At 38.5% G+C, this 19,053-nt stretch overlaps 1 protein-coding gene across 1 annotated transcript; it reads right to left on the bottom strand.

Moving 5' to 3' along the window:
• Window positions 1-6,104: 6,104 nt before the first annotated feature.
• Window positions 6,105-17,679, bottom strand: LOC131456966 (serine/threonine-protein kinase 38-like). Its single transcript, XM_058625689.1, has 14 exons — window positions 17,314-17,679; window positions 12,087-12,226; window positions 10,888-10,939; window positions 10,647-10,769; window positions 10,409-10,492; window positions 10,183-10,306; window positions 9,531-9,685; window positions 9,330-9,432; window positions 9,132-9,193; window positions 8,142-8,259; window positions 7,894-8,017; window positions 7,534-7,629; window positions 7,340-7,431; window positions 6,105-7,117 (listed from the first exon to the last, which is right to left on the bottom strand). The coding sequence occupies exons 2-14, from the start codon at window positions 12,212-12,214 to the stop codon at window positions 6,993-6,995; spliced, it is 1,386 nt and encodes a 461-aa protein (XP_058481672.1). The 5' UTR covers window positions 12,215-12,226; window positions 17,314-17,679; the 3' UTR covers window positions 6,105-6,992.
• Window positions 17,680-19,053: the final 1,374 nt, after the last annotated feature.

Below are 19,053 nucleotides of genomic sequence, written 5' to 3'. Positions count from 1 at the left end.
TTAATCTACAGTCAAACACAAACATTAAAGTACTATCATGAAATTGTGTGAATTTTTGTGTTAAAGTATATTTAGAAGACTTAACGACATTACTGAAGCACCCATGATGTTTTAGGACCATTCGTTTTTAAGGACTATTATTATGCATATTTATTGCTCTAAGTAATTCAGAAAATTGATAAGGCACTGTAAAAAATAAATGGTATTTTGCATATCACATGTTTAAAATTAATTAATATTTTTATCATTGTATTCGAACATTGGCTGAAAACAAACCTGCTGTTCTGTTCTCACACATACATACCTGGTCACACTACATCTGTTGTGTGCAATGTTCTTTTTAATGGTTTTTTCTTGGTACCTGTTGCCTTAGGACCACATATGTAATTTAGCAATGATTCCGGTACCATGGTTCCTACTGATTTGTTGATTAATGTGTGCCATCATAATGCAATAAACTTAGTGAATATATAGATTACTCTGTTCTATATGTTGATGTTAGGACTGCAACTAAGGATTATTTGTGTAATCAATTAATCTATCAATTATTTTCTCGATTAATCGAATACTGTGGTGTGTAAAATGTCAGAAAATGTTGATCAGTGTTTACCAAACCTGGAAATGATGATGTTCTCACATGTCTTGTTTTGTCCACAAACCAAAATGAGTCAGTTTTAAGGATTTCTTAAGAAGCTGAAAAATCAGAAAGTTCATTTTAATTATTGAAAAAAATACTCAGATTATCAAAATAGTTGATGGTCAATTTTGTAATATTTTGTAAAAACATTAAATTGAATCTAAATTGTGTTTGCCTTGAGTGATATTTTGTGCCTTTGTCACAAAAATGTCCTCCTCTGTTTGTGTTGCTTTTTGGCATCCAAAATGTCACCAAATCATGTTCACGTGCTGAATTAACAAAAAAAACAAGAAAAAAGTTGGTGTACTTTTGCTCTAACTTGGCATAAAGAGTTTTAAAAAGAAAACTCTAATGTGGGGCAGAAAATATGTAGGCCTCTCCAAATATCAAACTGTTTTCCAGTGTATGATGATGTCCCAATTTCCCCCATAACAGCAATAAATCGAAGTGATCCATCTTTCCAAGCGTTTACGATCTGTGGCGCTTACCTACATAGTGTAATTTGAGACCTTTGCACGAGACTTTATGTAAGAAGGAAGACTGCACGTGCCAGCGAGAAACGTGTTGACCTATATATTATATAACTCGAAGGTCACGTGTCTACGGTTGGCTCGTTAACCCATTTCAAATCCCGTTTGTTGAGAAAGTAGTGTCCTCGTGCAGTTTGCGACCCCGGAAGCGTCGTAATATCACAGGAAATACAAGCCGGGAAAAAACACATGAATAAAGACTTTACTAATAAGCAATCAGCCAGTCAACAAATATTTGTTTTGCTTTAATTATTGAAAAAGTATCTATTTTGTTTTTGTTGTTGATGCTTGTTTTTATGCTCGTATATTGTATTATTTATCCGGATATGTTAAAAAAAATAAACTTTTACTCAGATATAATTTGAAGTACAGTACTTTTGCTAAGACATCATCAGGTAAGTGTGTGTGTGTGTAATTAATGCTTCGTGGAATATGTTACAACGTCACCCACACTCACTCGGTTGTTGTCGGCTTTCTCCAGTAACCTGCTTTCTTAATGTAAACCAGAAACCTGGTTTCTTTAATAGAGATAAGGGATTAAGAGAAACCCGGTTAACACAACTAGATTTTTTTTGTGATGGGGGAGGAAATGAATTGTTGGTCATTCAGCCACGTAACCATATGTCCAGTGACAGGGACCACACGTGAAAACACGTGGCCATGTTGACATGTAGGTGCCCTCCTTGTACTCTACAAGTGATGTGTGTGTTGCACAAACATTACATTTAATGTGTAGGCTGTAAACCTCATGTAATTAATGCACGTTTAAATGTACTGTATGGTTGGAATATATTATGCTGTTAAGGGGGGGATTTATGATCATGGTGACTAATGTTTCCTGTAAACACGGGCTGCAAAATTATTATAGAAATTCAAATATTTACCAGATTTGTTCAGCTCTAAATGTATACTTTAATCACGTTAGACCAATTAGCGTTCGAGTGATTTAGTCTGGATCATAAATGTGTGTGTGATAAAAAGTGATTTTATGCATTTAAATGCGTAGCATAAGTCGTGGGTAACAAACAGGTTTGCACATGTCACCAGCTGAACAGCTGTTAGCCCATTCATGCTCCTCTCACAGGAGCCGCACTGATTTGCACTAAGAGCTCCCTCTAGCGGCGATTTGGGGGTAAAATGCAGGACTTGCACTTTAGAGAATAAAACTAATCTTTAGTATTCAGTTATTCAGATTTTTTGAAGTGAAAAAACTAATAATTGAGTGATTATTAGAGAAAATACAATTAATGTAGCAGATGCAAAAAAACTTCAACTTATGAATGACGTTAGACTCACTGACCCGATTCATTCTATTATTTTGAATTTGAACGCTCTTTAGAGAACGTGTTAAAAAAAAGGTTTGATTGAATAAATCATTTAGATTTTAAGCATCTTTTCACAATCAAATTACGTCATTTTGTTCATCATTGTCTAAATCTGGGATTCAAAAGGTATTACTAATATTGATTACAATAATTATAATATGCGGAACAAGATTGTTGGATTAACATTCTGAAAATGTTTTTATGGGAAATGTGGTGTCAATTTAGAAGTCATTGCCAAACTTTACACATCCTTTTTTTATCTCTGCATATCTATACCACAAAATGAAATTTATCAATTAATATTAATTCATCCACAATAACTTAACAATGAACACCAACTATTTTACAATTATTTATTATTTTTTAATGACCTCGCGAAGCTCATTTGCAGTGCGTTTACAGCCCACCCGGTCCACACTTTGGGAATCACAGATATAGAGAACCACTCAGCCATGTTTCAATCCCATACCCAATAAAAAAAAGAAGGAAACCTCAGAGTGTTAGGGTTGTGAGTATTTGATTTTATTATTTTTTTAGCACTTTATCTACTTAAAAACTCACCATTGTGAATGAACATATTATTGAGTTGTTCCTCTTTCACCCTGCACAGTTTCCTTCAAGTGTCTATGACGATATATATACATTACATTAAAACACCTCACAACATGCTCCTGACCTGTGGAGAGGTTTTTAAAACCATTTACATGTTCACAGGGAGACGAATTCTTGCTTTATCACGAGGGAAGGTTTTTTTGTTATCGGCAAAATCATGGTGCTTTGGAGTTTCTGACACGGATTAGCCCAGATGCATTTCAATATGCTCCCTAAAATGACAGATTATGTGATGTAATTAGATCAGTAACAACACACAGGGTGAGTCAGACAGCTGATAGCCCAGTGTCATAATTGTAATTAGATGATAAACTTGTGGAAAATTGAATGTCACCATCATTGAGCGCCGTTCAGATAAAGTGGCACAGTAATGGAGTTCAAGTCATCTTGTATACACATAGAATTGCATGGATTAACCCTCCTCTTACCTTTTATGTGCATGTATTTTTGATTACTCTAACAAGTTCTCTATTACAGCACACAGCATGTGTTTCACAGAGACCAAGGTGACATCGCCTCACAAAAGAACGCACCGAAATATCTACTTCATGAAAATATCACTTCTTGTCACTTGCAACTTCATCACACAATCACATTCACTCCACCCTTGTTTTTTTTCCATGAACAATTCTTATTAGATTAGCTTTTTCTTTTTTTCAATCCAGTCTATGTCAAGTGTCTTTCACTGATTACACACAACCAGGAATCTTTGGCGGTAGCAACAGCAAAATCCCCCACTGTGTGTGTTCATGCTGTCGTCCAGTGAGAGCACACACTGTTACAGCCTCCTCTGACCTCTGTGTGTTTTAGGTTGAATCCAAATGTGGAATAAAACAATGGCCACATAGGGTCGTCTTGTATCCCATATAATCCAGATTGTTTGACTATTATTTTTCCAGACATTATCTGTCATGTTTGGATTTAAATTTGATGTACTTCAACATGGTCAGTACATTTAAATGACTGTTAGTCCAACTAAAACTGGACTATTAAAGTAGTTTACATGTACATCCTACAACCCCATTTCAAAAATATGTACTATCTGTTTAGGACCAGATTTTTCTTCATGGGAGTTACTACTGCAGTTTACTGTAGGCCTTAACTTGTTCTAAAGGGTAAAAAAACAACAACTGTCTTTTATAGTAAAAGTAGGACATTGTAGGATATTTTAGCTCCTGCTGCATCAATTTTGACCTTTTCTCTTTCTTGTTACTCCTTCAACTTTACAAAAGTGCAGTCCTAAATGGATGCTCCTTACAATTCAAGGGAAAGCAAACACAAAACTCATAAACTTTAAATACGGTGAACGTTGAATGAACAGATTTATCAACACCTTCAAGGAAAACATGAAAATAAATAAAGTAAAACAATGAAAACACACGTGTCTCCCCTCAGTCGAGCATACCTTGTACATTATTGGTCAGTCTCGTTGGTGCATAAACAGGTTTTCAGCAGGAGTACTTCGATTAAAGTAAAACAGATTAAATGTAAGAAAAACAAAGAGGTATAGATGATATGATAATACGACACTTATTTTTCAACCTGCTAAAACACCTCCTCCATAAATAACTCAACAGACAGTTTCACGTGGGATCGCTGTGATGGCAACAGTTAAATGGTTAAATGTAGTTCAGTGTGGGTAAGTTATCAGTGTGTATCCAGTCCCTGCGCGGACGTCTTTAGCCTCTCTGATATTTTGACACTCCACAGATGTGTCGGCAAAAAATAAAAGGGCAAATTATTCCATGACCAAGGACGTCTTTCTTGAGAAACGTTTTTCTAACAGGTAGTTTGAAGTTAAGTGCAGTAAGCGACAGCTACATGTGACGGTCAGAGTTCTTTGGTAAGTATTTTTAGCACGGTGTGTCGAGACGGCTCGGAGCAGATGTGACGATTTCTTTCGTTGAGAAAATCAGGCCTCGTTTCTTTTTCTTTTTTTTTTCTTTTGGAGGAAAAAAACTAACCAGCTAATGGAAAACAAATTCAATATCAACTAAGACATTTAGGAACCTCAAAGACATAAACCACAAGCTATACATCACATTGACCTGTTCTTACCAAACAGAGTCACTGTTTGCTTTTTACGAGCTTCTATTTAACATATAAAAACCATATGACTGATCAGACATTTGTGTCTATTTTCCCCCCCCTTGTCCCCACCATAAATTATTATTATAATTTCTGATTGAAGTTGTTCTGTTTTAGTTCTGATAACATCTCTAAAGATGTTAGATATTACAAGGCACTTTACATGTTTCTTCTGTCTCAGAAGGAAGCGACTACGTTGTTGGACGGATTAGAATTAAAACTGGGAAATAGAATTTATGGTAGCACTGATCTTAGCACACCCGCTGGCACTAAAAGGGAAGTGGTACACCACGCAGTTTGTTTGGCAATGTGAGAGAGCCCAGCGATTATACTCCACTCACATATGGTCAGAGAACAGCAACGCCACAGGAGGAGCTGCCCCACGGAGCTGACACAAAGTCACACTGTGTCACCGCCATCATGGTTAAAGAACATTTCCAGCATGATTCGAGTTTTTACTCTATTATGTTTCATCACCTGCTACTGTCCTACACATTTTTCCATATCACTTTCATAACAGCATTTAGGTTCAGAGAAAACAACCAGACATTTTTAAATTCAACATCAGCCATTCAGCATTGACTGACCACAACAACCCTCCATTAACTTGACTTACATCTTGTAACATTTAATGAGAGTATCTTACAATGCTATTGTGGTGACCACAGACGGAAAGATAATCAAAAGCACCTCTGTGGTAGTTCCTACTACAGTGGGTGTTTCCAGGAGCACTTATTGGCATTATTGCACACACAGAGTGAAAACAGCAGCAGCCACACTGACACAGCTGCTAACAAAGGTGAGTATACGGCAGATGCTAGCATGTCTCTGAGGCTGCATCCGGACATAATGGTGCGTTGAGCTAAATGCTAACCATGGCACAGTAAAGCGCTCTCTATGATGACACTAACGTGTTTAGCAGGTGTAAAGTTGAACTTGTTTATTTTACTGTACCAACAACGCTAACATTTGCTTATCAAAGCAAAGTAGCAAGGTTCAGCTAACTGCTGAGTGCCAATAAACAAGATTATAAAAAAAAAGTTAACAGTCCAAAGCATCCATTTATTACGGAGGTATTCTAGTCTGAACTGACACCGCTGTTCTTTAAATGAAAACGACACCAATACTTCTTTCGTCCTACACATTCTCCTGACAACCAGCTGCACTTTAACTGGAAACTAAGTTGGAAGAAGTTGTGCTACCAGTTACCCGATCACGAGCTTAGCATCTCTTGACTAAAACTGACATTCAAGGCAAAAACACTAGAAATCATGCTGGAAGTTTCCTTTAAATTAGCACATACAATAAGTGACGGGTTCCAGTTCTTACTAATTATCCAGAGTTTAACTACAGTGCATGTCTTCAACATCACGAACTAATTGCATCAGAGGCAATTTGACCATTAGTGTTAAAACATAATAATGCAAAGATGTCAAAGCAGTGATTTGTTTTCAAGCTGGGGGGAAAAAAAGAAAAATCTCTCCAGAAGCAATATGCCGCTGAACATGCAGATAGGCTGAGTTAGTGTCCTAGTTAGTGAGGTGGCCTGAGAGCTATGGCTAAGGACAGCACAGGTATACGATATAAACAACCGAGGTAATGCGGTAATGCTCTTGGGTGTTCTTGCAGCGGCTGAGCAGACCTACAGTAGATAACTTGTGATGAAGCTTAAATTTAGACTGAGAGGCTGTGCAGCCTTCAGCACCAGCAGGGCTCCAGGGCCCGACCCTGTGTCCGTAAACGTCTGTGTTTTTTTGTTTTTTTTCTTTGTCCACACCACTGTCTCCACATGTGAGCACATCAGGCCTTGCCTGCCTTCATGTATGTGGGGATGGTGCCTCGCTGTGTCAAACCCTCAAATCGCTTGTAAGTGTAGTTGAGGAACACCCAGTCCTTTGATTTAAAGTCCGGCTCTGTTGCATTGGCTGTACAAAAACAAAAAGAAGAGAGGGTTTTTTTAACTATCATTTCAGTGGGGTCACTGTGGAGGATACAATGGGATTGAAAAAGCCTGGAAAAGTATTTAAAGCTATCATTATATTAGTATATTAATGACCAACATTTAAAACTAGTGTAGTTTTGGCTCAGTGGGTTGAAAATCAATATAGGTTTCACAATTGTGATGTAAAATACTTTACAAGACAGACCTGGCTGAAGAATGTCTGATTCAGGGAAGTCATCAAAGTTAGAGGTATCGTCAATGCTCTTGATTTCAATGGAGATGGCCGCTGGCCGCTCCCTGTGGAGGCAGGACAGAGGGAATCATGGACAGATCGAGGAGTGAGGAAGAAGCGCCTTGGTTGTTGAGAAGAAGGTAAGAAGAAAATGCTTCCTGTACTACCTGATGTGCTCCCAGTCCACGGACTCAAAGAACTGATGACTCTTGATCTCCTCCACACTCACTGCTCCAATCCTGTTCTCAGCATCAGCACAATACCTGCAACACACACACACACACACAGCAGGCTGATAATGTAACTGCATTATAATGTACACACATTGCACACACATTACAGTGACAGAAAACATCATCTTAAAGCTGTAGTTCATCATGATTTTGTTGTTAGTTGTATGCTGCTTCCTGAAATGGGCTCTGTCAAGTAATCTGCCAGACCTAACTGAGGGAGTGTTTATTTGTTGGCTATGCGCTGCTGCTGTATACAAACTGCTGAATAACTGTTAACCTGTTAAATTTGAATACCTTAATATCAAGTCTTTGGCCCTTTCTGAGATGGGGACTTCAGGTGGGAAGACAAGTGTTTCCTTCCAGTTCATCACCTTCCTGTACGTCTCCTGTGGCGTCTCTGAGCAGAATGGCGGGTAACCTGAAGAGAGACGATAAGGATTTTAAAAACACATATTCTCTGAATATGTGTACAGCACTCTGTGGTTTCTATCGTTTTTAAATTTTCCAGTGAAAAACTCAGATTTAGACAAGTGCCCGCTTACCAATGAGCATTTCATACATGATGACACCCAGAGACCACCAGTCACACAGCTTGTTGTAACCGGTCTGCATGAAGACCTCAGGAGCAATGTAGTCCGGCGTCCCCACAGTGGAATAGGCCTAAAAGCCACACACAGTCACAGTTTGGAAAGTAAGACTTTGACAAAGGAAGTCACGTTATAATTTAACCGTACAGTGTGTAAGATTGAGTAATGTTTATAGGCAGAAATTGAATATACTACCCATACATTTGTTTGGTTTTCATAGTATAGAATAAGGCTTTTATATGTACTTAGAGTAAGGAGATGATTGCTTTATCTGCTATCTTGAGCTGACCTGAGCAGAAATTTGTTTCATGCATAGGACCCAACTTTCTGGTTTGAAAAGTGAAGCTCAGGAAGGAGGACCGTACTAGCATTTAGCCACCAGGGGGTGACTCCATTGGTTGCAAACTGCACTTTTTGAAGCAAAGTAAATCAATAAATAAGAATGATGTTAACTTAATTTACAGCATAACATTGAAAAAAAACCCTGAGGACTTAAGGTCTAAATTTTAAGTTTCAGGTCTTCCTATAATATAGCATAAAGTCAATTTTGTAAATTAGGTTCCCATTTAGGGGAAAATACACAATGAGTGAACACCATTTTTGCAGCCAGGAGACTACATTTGATCATTTATCATCTCTGCAACACCAACAAAGAAGACTGAGGAAACTGCAGAGTGGGAGTGGGAGTGGGGAGAGTTGTACAAGATTACAACATCCTTTCTGGTGTGTGAAGGCCACAGTCGTTACTTGATGAGCTTGGGTTTGTTGCACTCCACAGTCCCACCATTAGAGGTCACTAATGCTCACTAGTCTCACACACTGAGAGCTGGTTTACTGGTTTTATTAGAGGACTTGGTTAAAAAAGAAAACCACTTTATTAATGTGTGCAAACATATGAAACACATCAAACACCAGCTTCATCACAGTAAAATGTCAGATCCTTACCAGCTGCCTGCGGTTCTTCTTCCAGGTTTCTGCTTTCCTCTTGGAGTTCATATTTTGAAAGGCTGCAAGAAAGAACGAACAGGACGAGCATGAACAGTCAGGAGTACAAGTTTTCAATGTGTCTGAAATTTATTACAGTGCAAGTAAACGTTTGTGTCTGGATCTGGTCACATTGTGTATATTAAATGAATTACTAACAGAAATCACTGGGTGGGTTGTGCGTCAGGTTCCTGTAGAATTCAGTGCGGTGGGCCTTCTTCAGTCCTGTACACAGACCGAAGTCTGACAGCTTCACATGGCCCTGGGAGCAAAGAGACATTTGATCATCTGCAGACAGTCACTGTGAAAAGAAGAACACACACTCTAGGCTTTACCAAATTTCTGTGTGTGGTGTCTCACCCTAGAGTCCAGCAGCAGGTTGTCAGGTTTGATGTCTCTGTGGATGAAGCCCAGCTGGTGGATGGAGTCAATGGCCAAAACTGTCTCTGCGATATAGAACTGGGTGGCTTCTTCTGAGAGAGTATCCTTCTTCATCAGCAAGGTCATCATGTCACCTGGTAACAAGATCGGAGGTCAACACTTTTGAATATTATGATTTTCTTCAAATTCTTGTAATGTAAATTTTGTTCAATACTTTTATTTCAGAGTATACAAAGTGATTATATAAGGTACATTTCAGAAACAACTAGGAAAAGTGTTGAGTTGTTTTAAAATGTTTGAATTTTATTTTTTTTGCCAAGGATCTTGAAGAATTCAAATATATTCTATTAACAATTTCAGTTTCATGTATTTAACAATTGTTGTATTCTGAAATATCCACATGAAAATGAACAAATCATTTAAAGGGTGAGTGGATTTATTATAAAATAACAGTTTCATAAGTGTGATCATGTTGTAGTTTCTTTACTTCTTTAGGACCATAGCCATTTATAGACATGTCTGTAAATGGCTTGTTTATGGATGTCATCAATTTGACATTAAACACTTAATGACATTTTACAACATTTTCTGACATTTTATGGACTAAAAATTAATTAATTAGGAAACATACCTCCAGGAAGGAACTCCATGATAAGATAGAGGTTCCTCTTGTCCTGGAAGCTGTAGAACATCTTGACCACCCAGGCTCCGTCTGCCTCCACTAGAATATCCCTCTCTGCCCGGATATGAGCGACCTACAGAAAGAGATGGACAAATTAAGACTGCACACAACATGACTGCAGGTGCAGCAGTGGTTCTAACAAGGTGCCTTGTAAACATAGCTGACAAATGCTTACCTGCTCCTTCTCCAGCATGTCTGCTTTTCTCAAAATCTTCATGGCATAGATGTGGCCTGTATCTTTTTTCTGCACCAAACGAACCTGCAGGAGGAGACATTAAAATATTGGTGCATTGAAAGTACATTGAGGAGTTGAAATTGACACTGCAAAAAAGCACAGATACACAATCCTGATACCTTTGAGTTTTCAACACCTGCACAGCAACATTTCTGAAATGAACAGAGTTTTAATGTACCTCTCCAAAAGCACCCCGTCCAATCACTTTAAGGGACTCAAAGTCATCCAAGCCCAATCGCGTCCTCTTGAGTCGCAAAAACTCTGTCTCCTTGCGGGCATGCTGGGAGCGCCGCATTACTTTCTGCAAAACACAGAAAAACCCTCAGCGGTTTAAAAAAGTTCACATATGATATAGAAGAATGTAAAGGAAGAAAAAAAATCTGAGATTTGGAAGTGAGACAAAAAAGGAAAAGCTGTACCTCCTCATCTGGTAAACCTTCTTCATCCATTGCTTTCTCCAACTTTTTCTGCCTATGATTAACAAAAACCATAATATAAATAAAAATATAAATAAAACAGTGATGCCTTTGTACATTTGTAAGTGGGGACATACAATGAAGGATCCGGTGACCTAAAATGTGTTAAACACTGAAAATAAATCCTCTCTTAGTTTATACAGCCAGTCAGTCATGGGAATCATCCATGTTACCTGAACCAGATATCAGCTCTCAAGTAACATGAGAGCACAAGAGGCCGATTATTTGATGCACTTTGTTGTGTTCACACACCTGTGATGAAACACCTCTTCATAGTTAGCTTTACACTGGTGTCTGAAGTGATATCTGATACATAAAACAACAGCTGACTTTACATGTGACTGGCTGGACTGTGGTAAAACTCTTGAAAATAATATATTTTTTATCATGATTAATCAGCTCAAAAGTTAACTGGGATTGCATTGCAATTTTATCAAATGTTTAAATATGTATCATTTTGCAACCAATCTGCTTATCTTGACTGGAAATCAAATGAATGCAAACTTTAATAACTTGACTTTTAGATTCATTTGATTATTGCAAATCTTGCAACGAGTTAGCTATTGCATTTTGCATTTTTGAGTTCCAGTTTCATGCAGGGTCGCCATCATGACACCACGCCCTCATCCCTGCTTCACACACAAAAATAATAAATGACAAAGTAATAATAATTTTCTCTTACTCTCTCAACTGGGCTGCATTGTTAACATGTCAAAGGATTCAGACAGACTGACCATGGGACACAGAGCTGCTGCCTCCATTGTTTATTTTACTTCACTTCCTGACTAAGGGATTGACTAACAGACTTTTTCCCGCAGTCGCATTGTATTCTATTTTTTGTAGTTGCATACACAACATAACAATTATCAGCTGTTTTTTAAAGTATGAAACAGACAGACTTCCTCTTGCAGCAGCTATGCACTAGCTACACTCCCCGTGTGAACAACAGGGTGCATGAGATGCTACACGCAATTGCTGTGACAAGTAGTCTTGAACTCATAGCAGTTAATAGCAAGGGTGGGAATCACATGGTTCCACGATACAATGATTCTGTGAACGAGCATTAGGTGCGATGTGGTCAGGTGTGTTTCTGTGTAATATGTGGGTTGTGTGTACTGTCGGCTGTGAAAGCAGGGTTTTACCTCATCTCCCGCTCCTCGTGCTGGGTGAGCAGAGTGCTGTAGAAGTTTTCCAGCGTCAGCTTTGCCACAGTCACTCTCTCTCTGGTGTGGTTGCTCATGGGAAGGGCAGCTGCAGTCCCTCCCGTCATGGCCACACTATCCTGAAGAAGAAGAAGAAGAGCTTATCAGGCCAGATTCAACTACCGTGATGAGAATATTTTTGATGGATAAGTTGATCATCCATCAAAAAAGAAAATAGACAGAACGATTCGGTTTTCAACAATATGCTTTTCATCAGCCAGTGAAGAGGACTACACGGAACTATCCAATTACCAAAGTTCAATTCATTACCAATAAAACACACCCAATACGCTCGGGTGGGGTTTTTATTGCTGCAGCCTTATTTGGTGTGATATAACCAGCAGCTTATGAAGGTTGATGTTATCAAATGCTTACAAACTTTAGCTACACTACACACACCAACTTTCGCTTTCCTGGGATAGTGCTGCTCAACAGTTTTGCACTTTTTAAATCACAGCTGCAACTGCAAAACTTGGCAGGAAAATTTAATTGACAGCTAACAGGGACGCTTCAATAAAAAAAAATGTTGTCACTTCTCACAACAGACAAGTACAGCCTATTTCAAGAATGTGCTGATAAACACCACTTTGCCACTTTCTGGTGATTGCTGTCCTTTTTCCTTCAATCGTCAAGTAGAGGTCTACTCATATCTAGTGATAGTCTTTAGGAATCAGTGCAATGCCGATTATGAAAAAATTATAATCGGCCAGTATTGGATACACCTGGATAAAAACGCTGAGTGCACTCATCAAGTTTCTGCGAATAAAAATGTGTAAACTAACAGAAATAAATCATTCGATTCATTTAATAAAAATAATCTGTTGATGAATTGCAGTTGTCAATGGTGGCTGACAAGTTAACATGATTATCCATCTACACTGTGTCAGTTAGCACAGTCACCTAGTTATACACCATTAGTTTTATGGATTTGGAATACAGTATGTTTGTCATGTGCATTGGGAAATAAATAACTGACGGTCAGACTTTGAAATAGAAAAAACATGTTCAGGACTATTTTACGCAAAAAGCCTTTATATTATATATATTTCACTCTTTGCTTCCGATGAAGAAAGTCATCCTGTCTGACCCGATGACGTAAAAGAGTCTGGATTTAAATGTCGATTCTAAATGAATGGCTAAACAAGGTAAAGGTCAATGAGGAGAAGGAATCCATTTTAAATTTCAGTGAGTGCCTCTCTGGAGCAGATCCCCTGAGCACACATTAAGAAGAGTCAGATCCTCGGGACAGAAATATTATTGTGATCGCCTAACATAGACAGGGAATCATGCTATGTATGGCTCATGGTGTGCAGTGTTTCATACCAGTGCAATGTGCACACATATTTTTCAGTAGGCATTTTTCAGTCTTGGATAATATCAAACCAAAAGAAATAGATGGACGGAAAAATGTCAGGTACTTTTGAAATTACTGGTGGGAAAAATCAGAGCAAGAACAACGCATCACATCAATGAAGCACTTAAATCCTTAGTACATGGAGAGAGAGCTAATATTCTTCTTCTTTAAAAAGGTCCAGTGTGTAAGAACTAGTGACATCTAAAGGTGAAACTGCAGACTGCAACACTCACCCGTCCCATTCCCATGCATGTCAGTGAACTAAGTAAGCTTCCGATTCAAAGTGAGAAACATGACGGCTGCAGAAACATGTTTCTAAGGCTACCAATAGGGTAACGCAGGTAAAGAGGAAGAGGGTGGATGAGGACAATTCATTATACAAACCTTTTTTAGCTTTAGAGAAAGTATGAATGGGCTTGATTAGCTCGCACAGAGATAAAAACAGCCCTGCAGCCTGGAGATAGGAACCATGTTTCGTCTAAACACCAGCCATTTTCCCGTCCTGGCCCCAGTGATCTCACAAAAACAAAAAACTTCCTTACTTCTGAGGAAAAAATGACTGAATCACTTTTCGCACACTGTGCACTCTGAGAGGTTCCGGCAGAGAGTTGTAAGAAATTGCCTTGAGTACCACCACTCAAAGGAAGCTCAACTTAAAACAAAACATTACCAATCATCAATATAATAAATGTAAATCAGCACAAGTAGACTAATGAGTAGTTCATGTGGACCCTCCGCACACAATACCATTACAGCTTTAAATTGGGCATGTAGATAAGTAGGTTAGATCAAGAATAATGGCAGACCTCCCTGAAAGAGAGTTTGTGAGTATACAGAGAAAGCACAGGGGTGGGCAGGGGCAAGAAGCATGAAAATCCCTGGGTTTTCTGTGCAGTAGAATTAACTTCTGTAATCTTTTGTGGTCGTCTTGCTTTATTAGCACAATGCTGCTGTTGCCTCCGTCTATCGTGACATAAACTAATCACATCCCTATGCAGCATGGTAAAGCCACTTTGCGACACAAAATCTTATCACTGGTAAGAAAAGTGTGAACTCATTTCACAATGGTTTGAATGTAATGGACATTGGATTATATTTGAAAGATACATACTACAGTTTTAAGTAAAGGAAAACTAAAAATGCACCAGTATGGCATTTCAGAGTGGAACTGGATGAGGTTAGATGGTTGTTACATGTCATTTAGCTTGTAGTGTAGGTTGTAGTGACAATTAAAACCACAACGTGTCACTTAGTGGTCTAGTTGTGGGCTGTAGTAGTCGGATGCTGCTACATAACACTGCTTCTTTGAATCCAATTTTTCTGACAAATGCAAGTGAATGTGCAAAACTATTTTTTAAAGTCACGGTTCAGATTAATATTTGGAATTGCCACACAACACCATCATCATCATCATCATCATCAACATTACAACTCTATTTTCTATTGCAAGGATAAGAATTATCAATTGTTTCCAATGTGCATGAGTTTGATGTTTTAATTTCCTTTGCAATTTGCCTTTGCAATTTGTAAATTACATTGTTGAAAATGATTTGTTCAGTCACTACATTCCAATTCATGTGCGCTGACAGTTTCATGTGCTCCATTTGACAGCGTGAGCTTACTCAAGTAAATACATCAATTATTTTGTACAATGAGCAGTGTTAGGTTAATGATGAAAAGCAACACTACTTTTCCAACAGCAGACCTTTTATTTTATTTTATTTTATATTTTTCCCATAGAAAAGACTGGAAACGAAACTAAATTTCACTCTTAACTTTACTGTTTGTTTTTTTTTAACAATAAGTCATTTCCTTTTAGTGCCCTAATGGTCTGTCACGTCAGTACCAGTAAGCTTGTATTTTAAGTATCAACACTACCTCACCCAAATTAATGCAGTTATTTTGAATGTCACCAGTCACACCGCTGTTTTTGCTGCTAATAACTAAAAATGTTTACTGTGACAGTGGTCTACATCAGAGGGCAATTAAATGGAACTCAGCCATCATTCATTTCAAGAGTTACAACTGTGTTCTTCCTACTGTGACACCATGGTCTTCAGAATAAAAGACCAATTGATGTACACAGTTGAGTCATGAGTCTGACGGAGTTTGAAGCAAATTTTTCCAACCAAAGTGGAAAATGAAACAACATTTGAACAGTTGAAAGGTGTTACATCACAGCTGAGCAGGCTGATCCTTGAGCTCAGACTAACATGGTTTGGCTTTAGGAAACCAAATCCACCCTCTCAGTGAAACAAACAAGACTTCATGACTACGGTCTAGTGAGGACAGCAATTTGAATGTAGCCTCAAAATTTGGAGTAAAATGTATGCTGCTGAAAGGATCATGGTTCAAACCTGACAATCTATAATCTACATATGGACAATGAGTCAAATGTTGGGGTAAAAATTTGACGTCCATCTATGGCTAGCGACAGATAACTATGCTTGTAACTGCCTTAGAATAAGACTTAACTACTTTGAGATCAGATCAGTGAATGAATATTTTTAACACACTCACACTAAGACTCCTCACATATGTGGATTTCTTGGAGTTTGAAATGAAGCCAACTCAAGGCAGAAGCTTTAGAGTGTAACTTTTTCCACACTCGTTTCTCGAGTTTGTTTCAGTATGCATGTGTGTGTGGAAACCTACTGACACACTCCACCCTTTGAGTACTTAAAGTAACTGGTCAAGAAACCCTCTCCATCCTGAATGAATGGACTCAGTCATGACACCCGCATGAGGAATGGGGGCACACATGCATGCTCACAAACAAAATTCAAAAGCCTGTTTAATAATATCATAAAACGTATTAAACATTTGCATAATGGGAATTCTATGGAAGAGTGTGTATCAGTTATTCCATAATATACATTGATCATCCACAACATTAAATCTAGTAGCTACGTCACTGTGGCAGATCTGTGTATTTCTGATGTACTCAACTACCCTTCCAATCCACACTGATGGATACACACACCTCATAGGTATTGGTCATCCAATAAGGGTTTTTCTCTTTTCTTTGGAAATCAAGGAAGCCAATGGGTGATATATGATTGAGGACATTTATAAATCAGGTTACTGACACGTCCCTCTCACGTACACATTTAGCTACAATTGAAGACCATAACATTCCTTGACTTAGCATGAGAAGCAAATATTACACTAACAAAATGAAGCAGTAATGAAAAGTACATCAATAGCTATGGCACTCTTTATTTATGTCATGTCATGTATTTATGTTATGTTTCAAGTTGCACCTTGTGGTTCTTCTGTGGTGACACTGACTCATAAGCCACCTACTGCTTATCTCAGTAAAGTAACTCCCAATATTTGCTTTGACGGTAACAGGTAAAGGCGCATTTTAATGTACAGAATTGTGAAAACCTATCTTATCCTTAATGAAAATATGGCCTGAACTTTTATTCAATGTACCGTCAAGGTCAGTGTGTATTTCATTACTGACAAAACATAATACATGAACAGATTTTTCAGTGCTAGCTTGTAGTCATCATGATTTAAAGACAGTATGTACCTTCACGACAGTGGTACAGTATGTCCAGTGGTAGAGAAGTGTCCACCTCTAGCTCCGCCACTGCTGTCTGACGTGACGACAGACGGTAGATAAGACTCGCTGTGCGTCTCTTTACATTTCACACAGATAATGGGTGAGACTAACGCTGTGTTCTGTTAGCTAGCTATTTTCTCTGCTACGTGTTAGGGTTGTCTGGCATGTTTCGTTCCATCAATACATGAAAACACGGCAGGACAAAAGTAAACAGCTTCTTGTGAGAAAATCTGTTCACTTACCTCCGTGTCCTGCTCCAGAGTCAATTGTTGGCTCGCCGCCAGCCACGACACAGGTGAAGAAATATTAAATGTTATTCCGTGTTTTTCTGCCTAATATGCAGCTACACAGCTACACGCTCCAGTTAACTGGCGAAACCCTTACACACGCCAGTCAGGCTAAACAGTAATCATCGCCGACATCAACGCCAAACCATCAAAAAAATGATCTCACGTCCAAGCCAACTTGAAATTATTCAAAAATATTTTTGCCGTCTTTGTTTGTAACCCCTGACCTCGAAACCCAACGCTTCTCTCGTCTTTATCGTTATAAATATGAAATAGGCAGCGATGCTTCCTGGGACCGTTGCTCTCATCACACGTTCTGGGAAACGCAACGGCGTAGCTTTATGACCGACGTGGCGAGGAGCCAATCAGCGTTGAGAACAGGGCCCGTTTGTATCCACTGGCCTATCGTGTGTGGGATTGAAACATGATTGACATGTGCCTCAGCCAATGATAAGGGTTGCATTTTGAGGTCGGGTTTATTTGGGAAGCACTTGCAGCAGTGAGATAATACACTAGCGAGATTTCTATTCATTATTCTTGTTGCAAACCCTTACTAAAAAGCTAGTATTGTTGTAGTCCAATTATATTTTTTATATTTTGCATTTATTAAAATTATTACAAAAAGCAAAAGTGAATGTCCTATGAGGTGCAATAAGGGTATCTAAGGTCAATAAAAGGTCACACTGTTATCAAAATACAGATGGCATGTTTTAAAATTATGGACCAAAACATGAGACATTGAGCAAAATAAAATTGATTATTGTAAAAATATCAAAACAATAATCTATATCCTATGGGTGTTGTATTGTATTAGGCTTAAGCCTCATAGCAATGGTCCCTTGGCACAGCAGCCATTTGGACAATAAGGACAGGTGTTACTGCCCATACTGTATGAACGATGGGTTTGTTCATTTAATGTAAGACAGGACAGTGTGCCATTGAACGAGCCCTGAAATACACCCTGAATCCAAGGAAGCAAAATAGGCAAATCATAAATTTGACTATTTGCTGTGTCCCATCAAAATGGCCGCTGTACAGAGGGCCTAAACTGTGATAAATGTAAAATCACGACAGTGACACAGACACGGACAGACCAAAGCTATTTAAATAATGCAATAATCAAGCTATAAACCTTTTATGAAACAGATCACTGTGGATGTGATTATGAATACTTTAAATGTGAATTTTTCAGATTAGAATATTGCACTTATATTGCACACTGAGTGATAATTACTTGTTCCCATCAATAATCCCAGCAAGGCTTCTCCTTAATGTATTCAACTTATTGGGAGTTTCCTTGTGTAGAGATCTTTGTGGATGCAGTGACAAATTAATATACTTCTGAGAAAAAAATAAGAAGTGGTGAAAAGCAGCAAAGGTTGATGGGTTAAGTTTCTCTGCTGTAGATTTCCTTTTTTGGACAGGTTAAGTGCTTTTACTGTTAAAGCCACAGTGTCAACAGGCAAAGAAGGTGGGTGTAGCCTGCTGACACTTTTGGGTGTGGTGTCTCATTGACAAGGCTGTTTTTATATTTTTCCATTTTCTCACATCGATGGCACTCACTGAGCTGTGTGACACTGCAGCTATATTTAGATTTGTGCTATGGGCTCTCTGGCGTGCAGCCTGTACTTTGCAAAGTTCACTCTCGAAACCCCCCCAGACCATGAAATTCAAGGCAGCAGCACATCTGTGGGA

The sequence above is a fragment of the Solea solea genome, chromosome 3 (genome assembly GCF_958295425.1).
Source record: "Solea solea chromosome 3, fSolSol10.1, whole genome shotgun sequence".
NCBI lineage: Eukaryota > Metazoa > Chordata > Actinopteri > Pleuronectiformes > Soleidae > Solea > Solea solea.
The sequence above is the reverse complement of the archived record's forward strand: the minus strand, read 5'-3'. Positions and strand labels throughout refer to the sequence as shown.

What these genes read in the sequence shown, in the direction of transcription:
- LOC131456966 (XM_058625689.1), bottom strand. Translation starts at nt 12,214, where the DNA reads ATGACGGGAGGGACTGCAGCTGCCCTTCCCATGAGCAACCACACCAGA. An exon ending in CATGGAGTTCCTTCCTGGAG is followed by an intron (nt 9,686 to 10,182) that starts GTATGTTTCCTA and finishes TCTTGTTACCAG; the next exon opens with GTGACATGATGACCTTGCTG. An exon ending in ATCAGACATTCTTCAGCCAG is followed by an intron (nt 7,118 to 7,339) that starts GTCTGTCTTGTA and finishes GTTTTTGTACAG; the next exon opens with CCAATGCAACAGAGCCGGAC.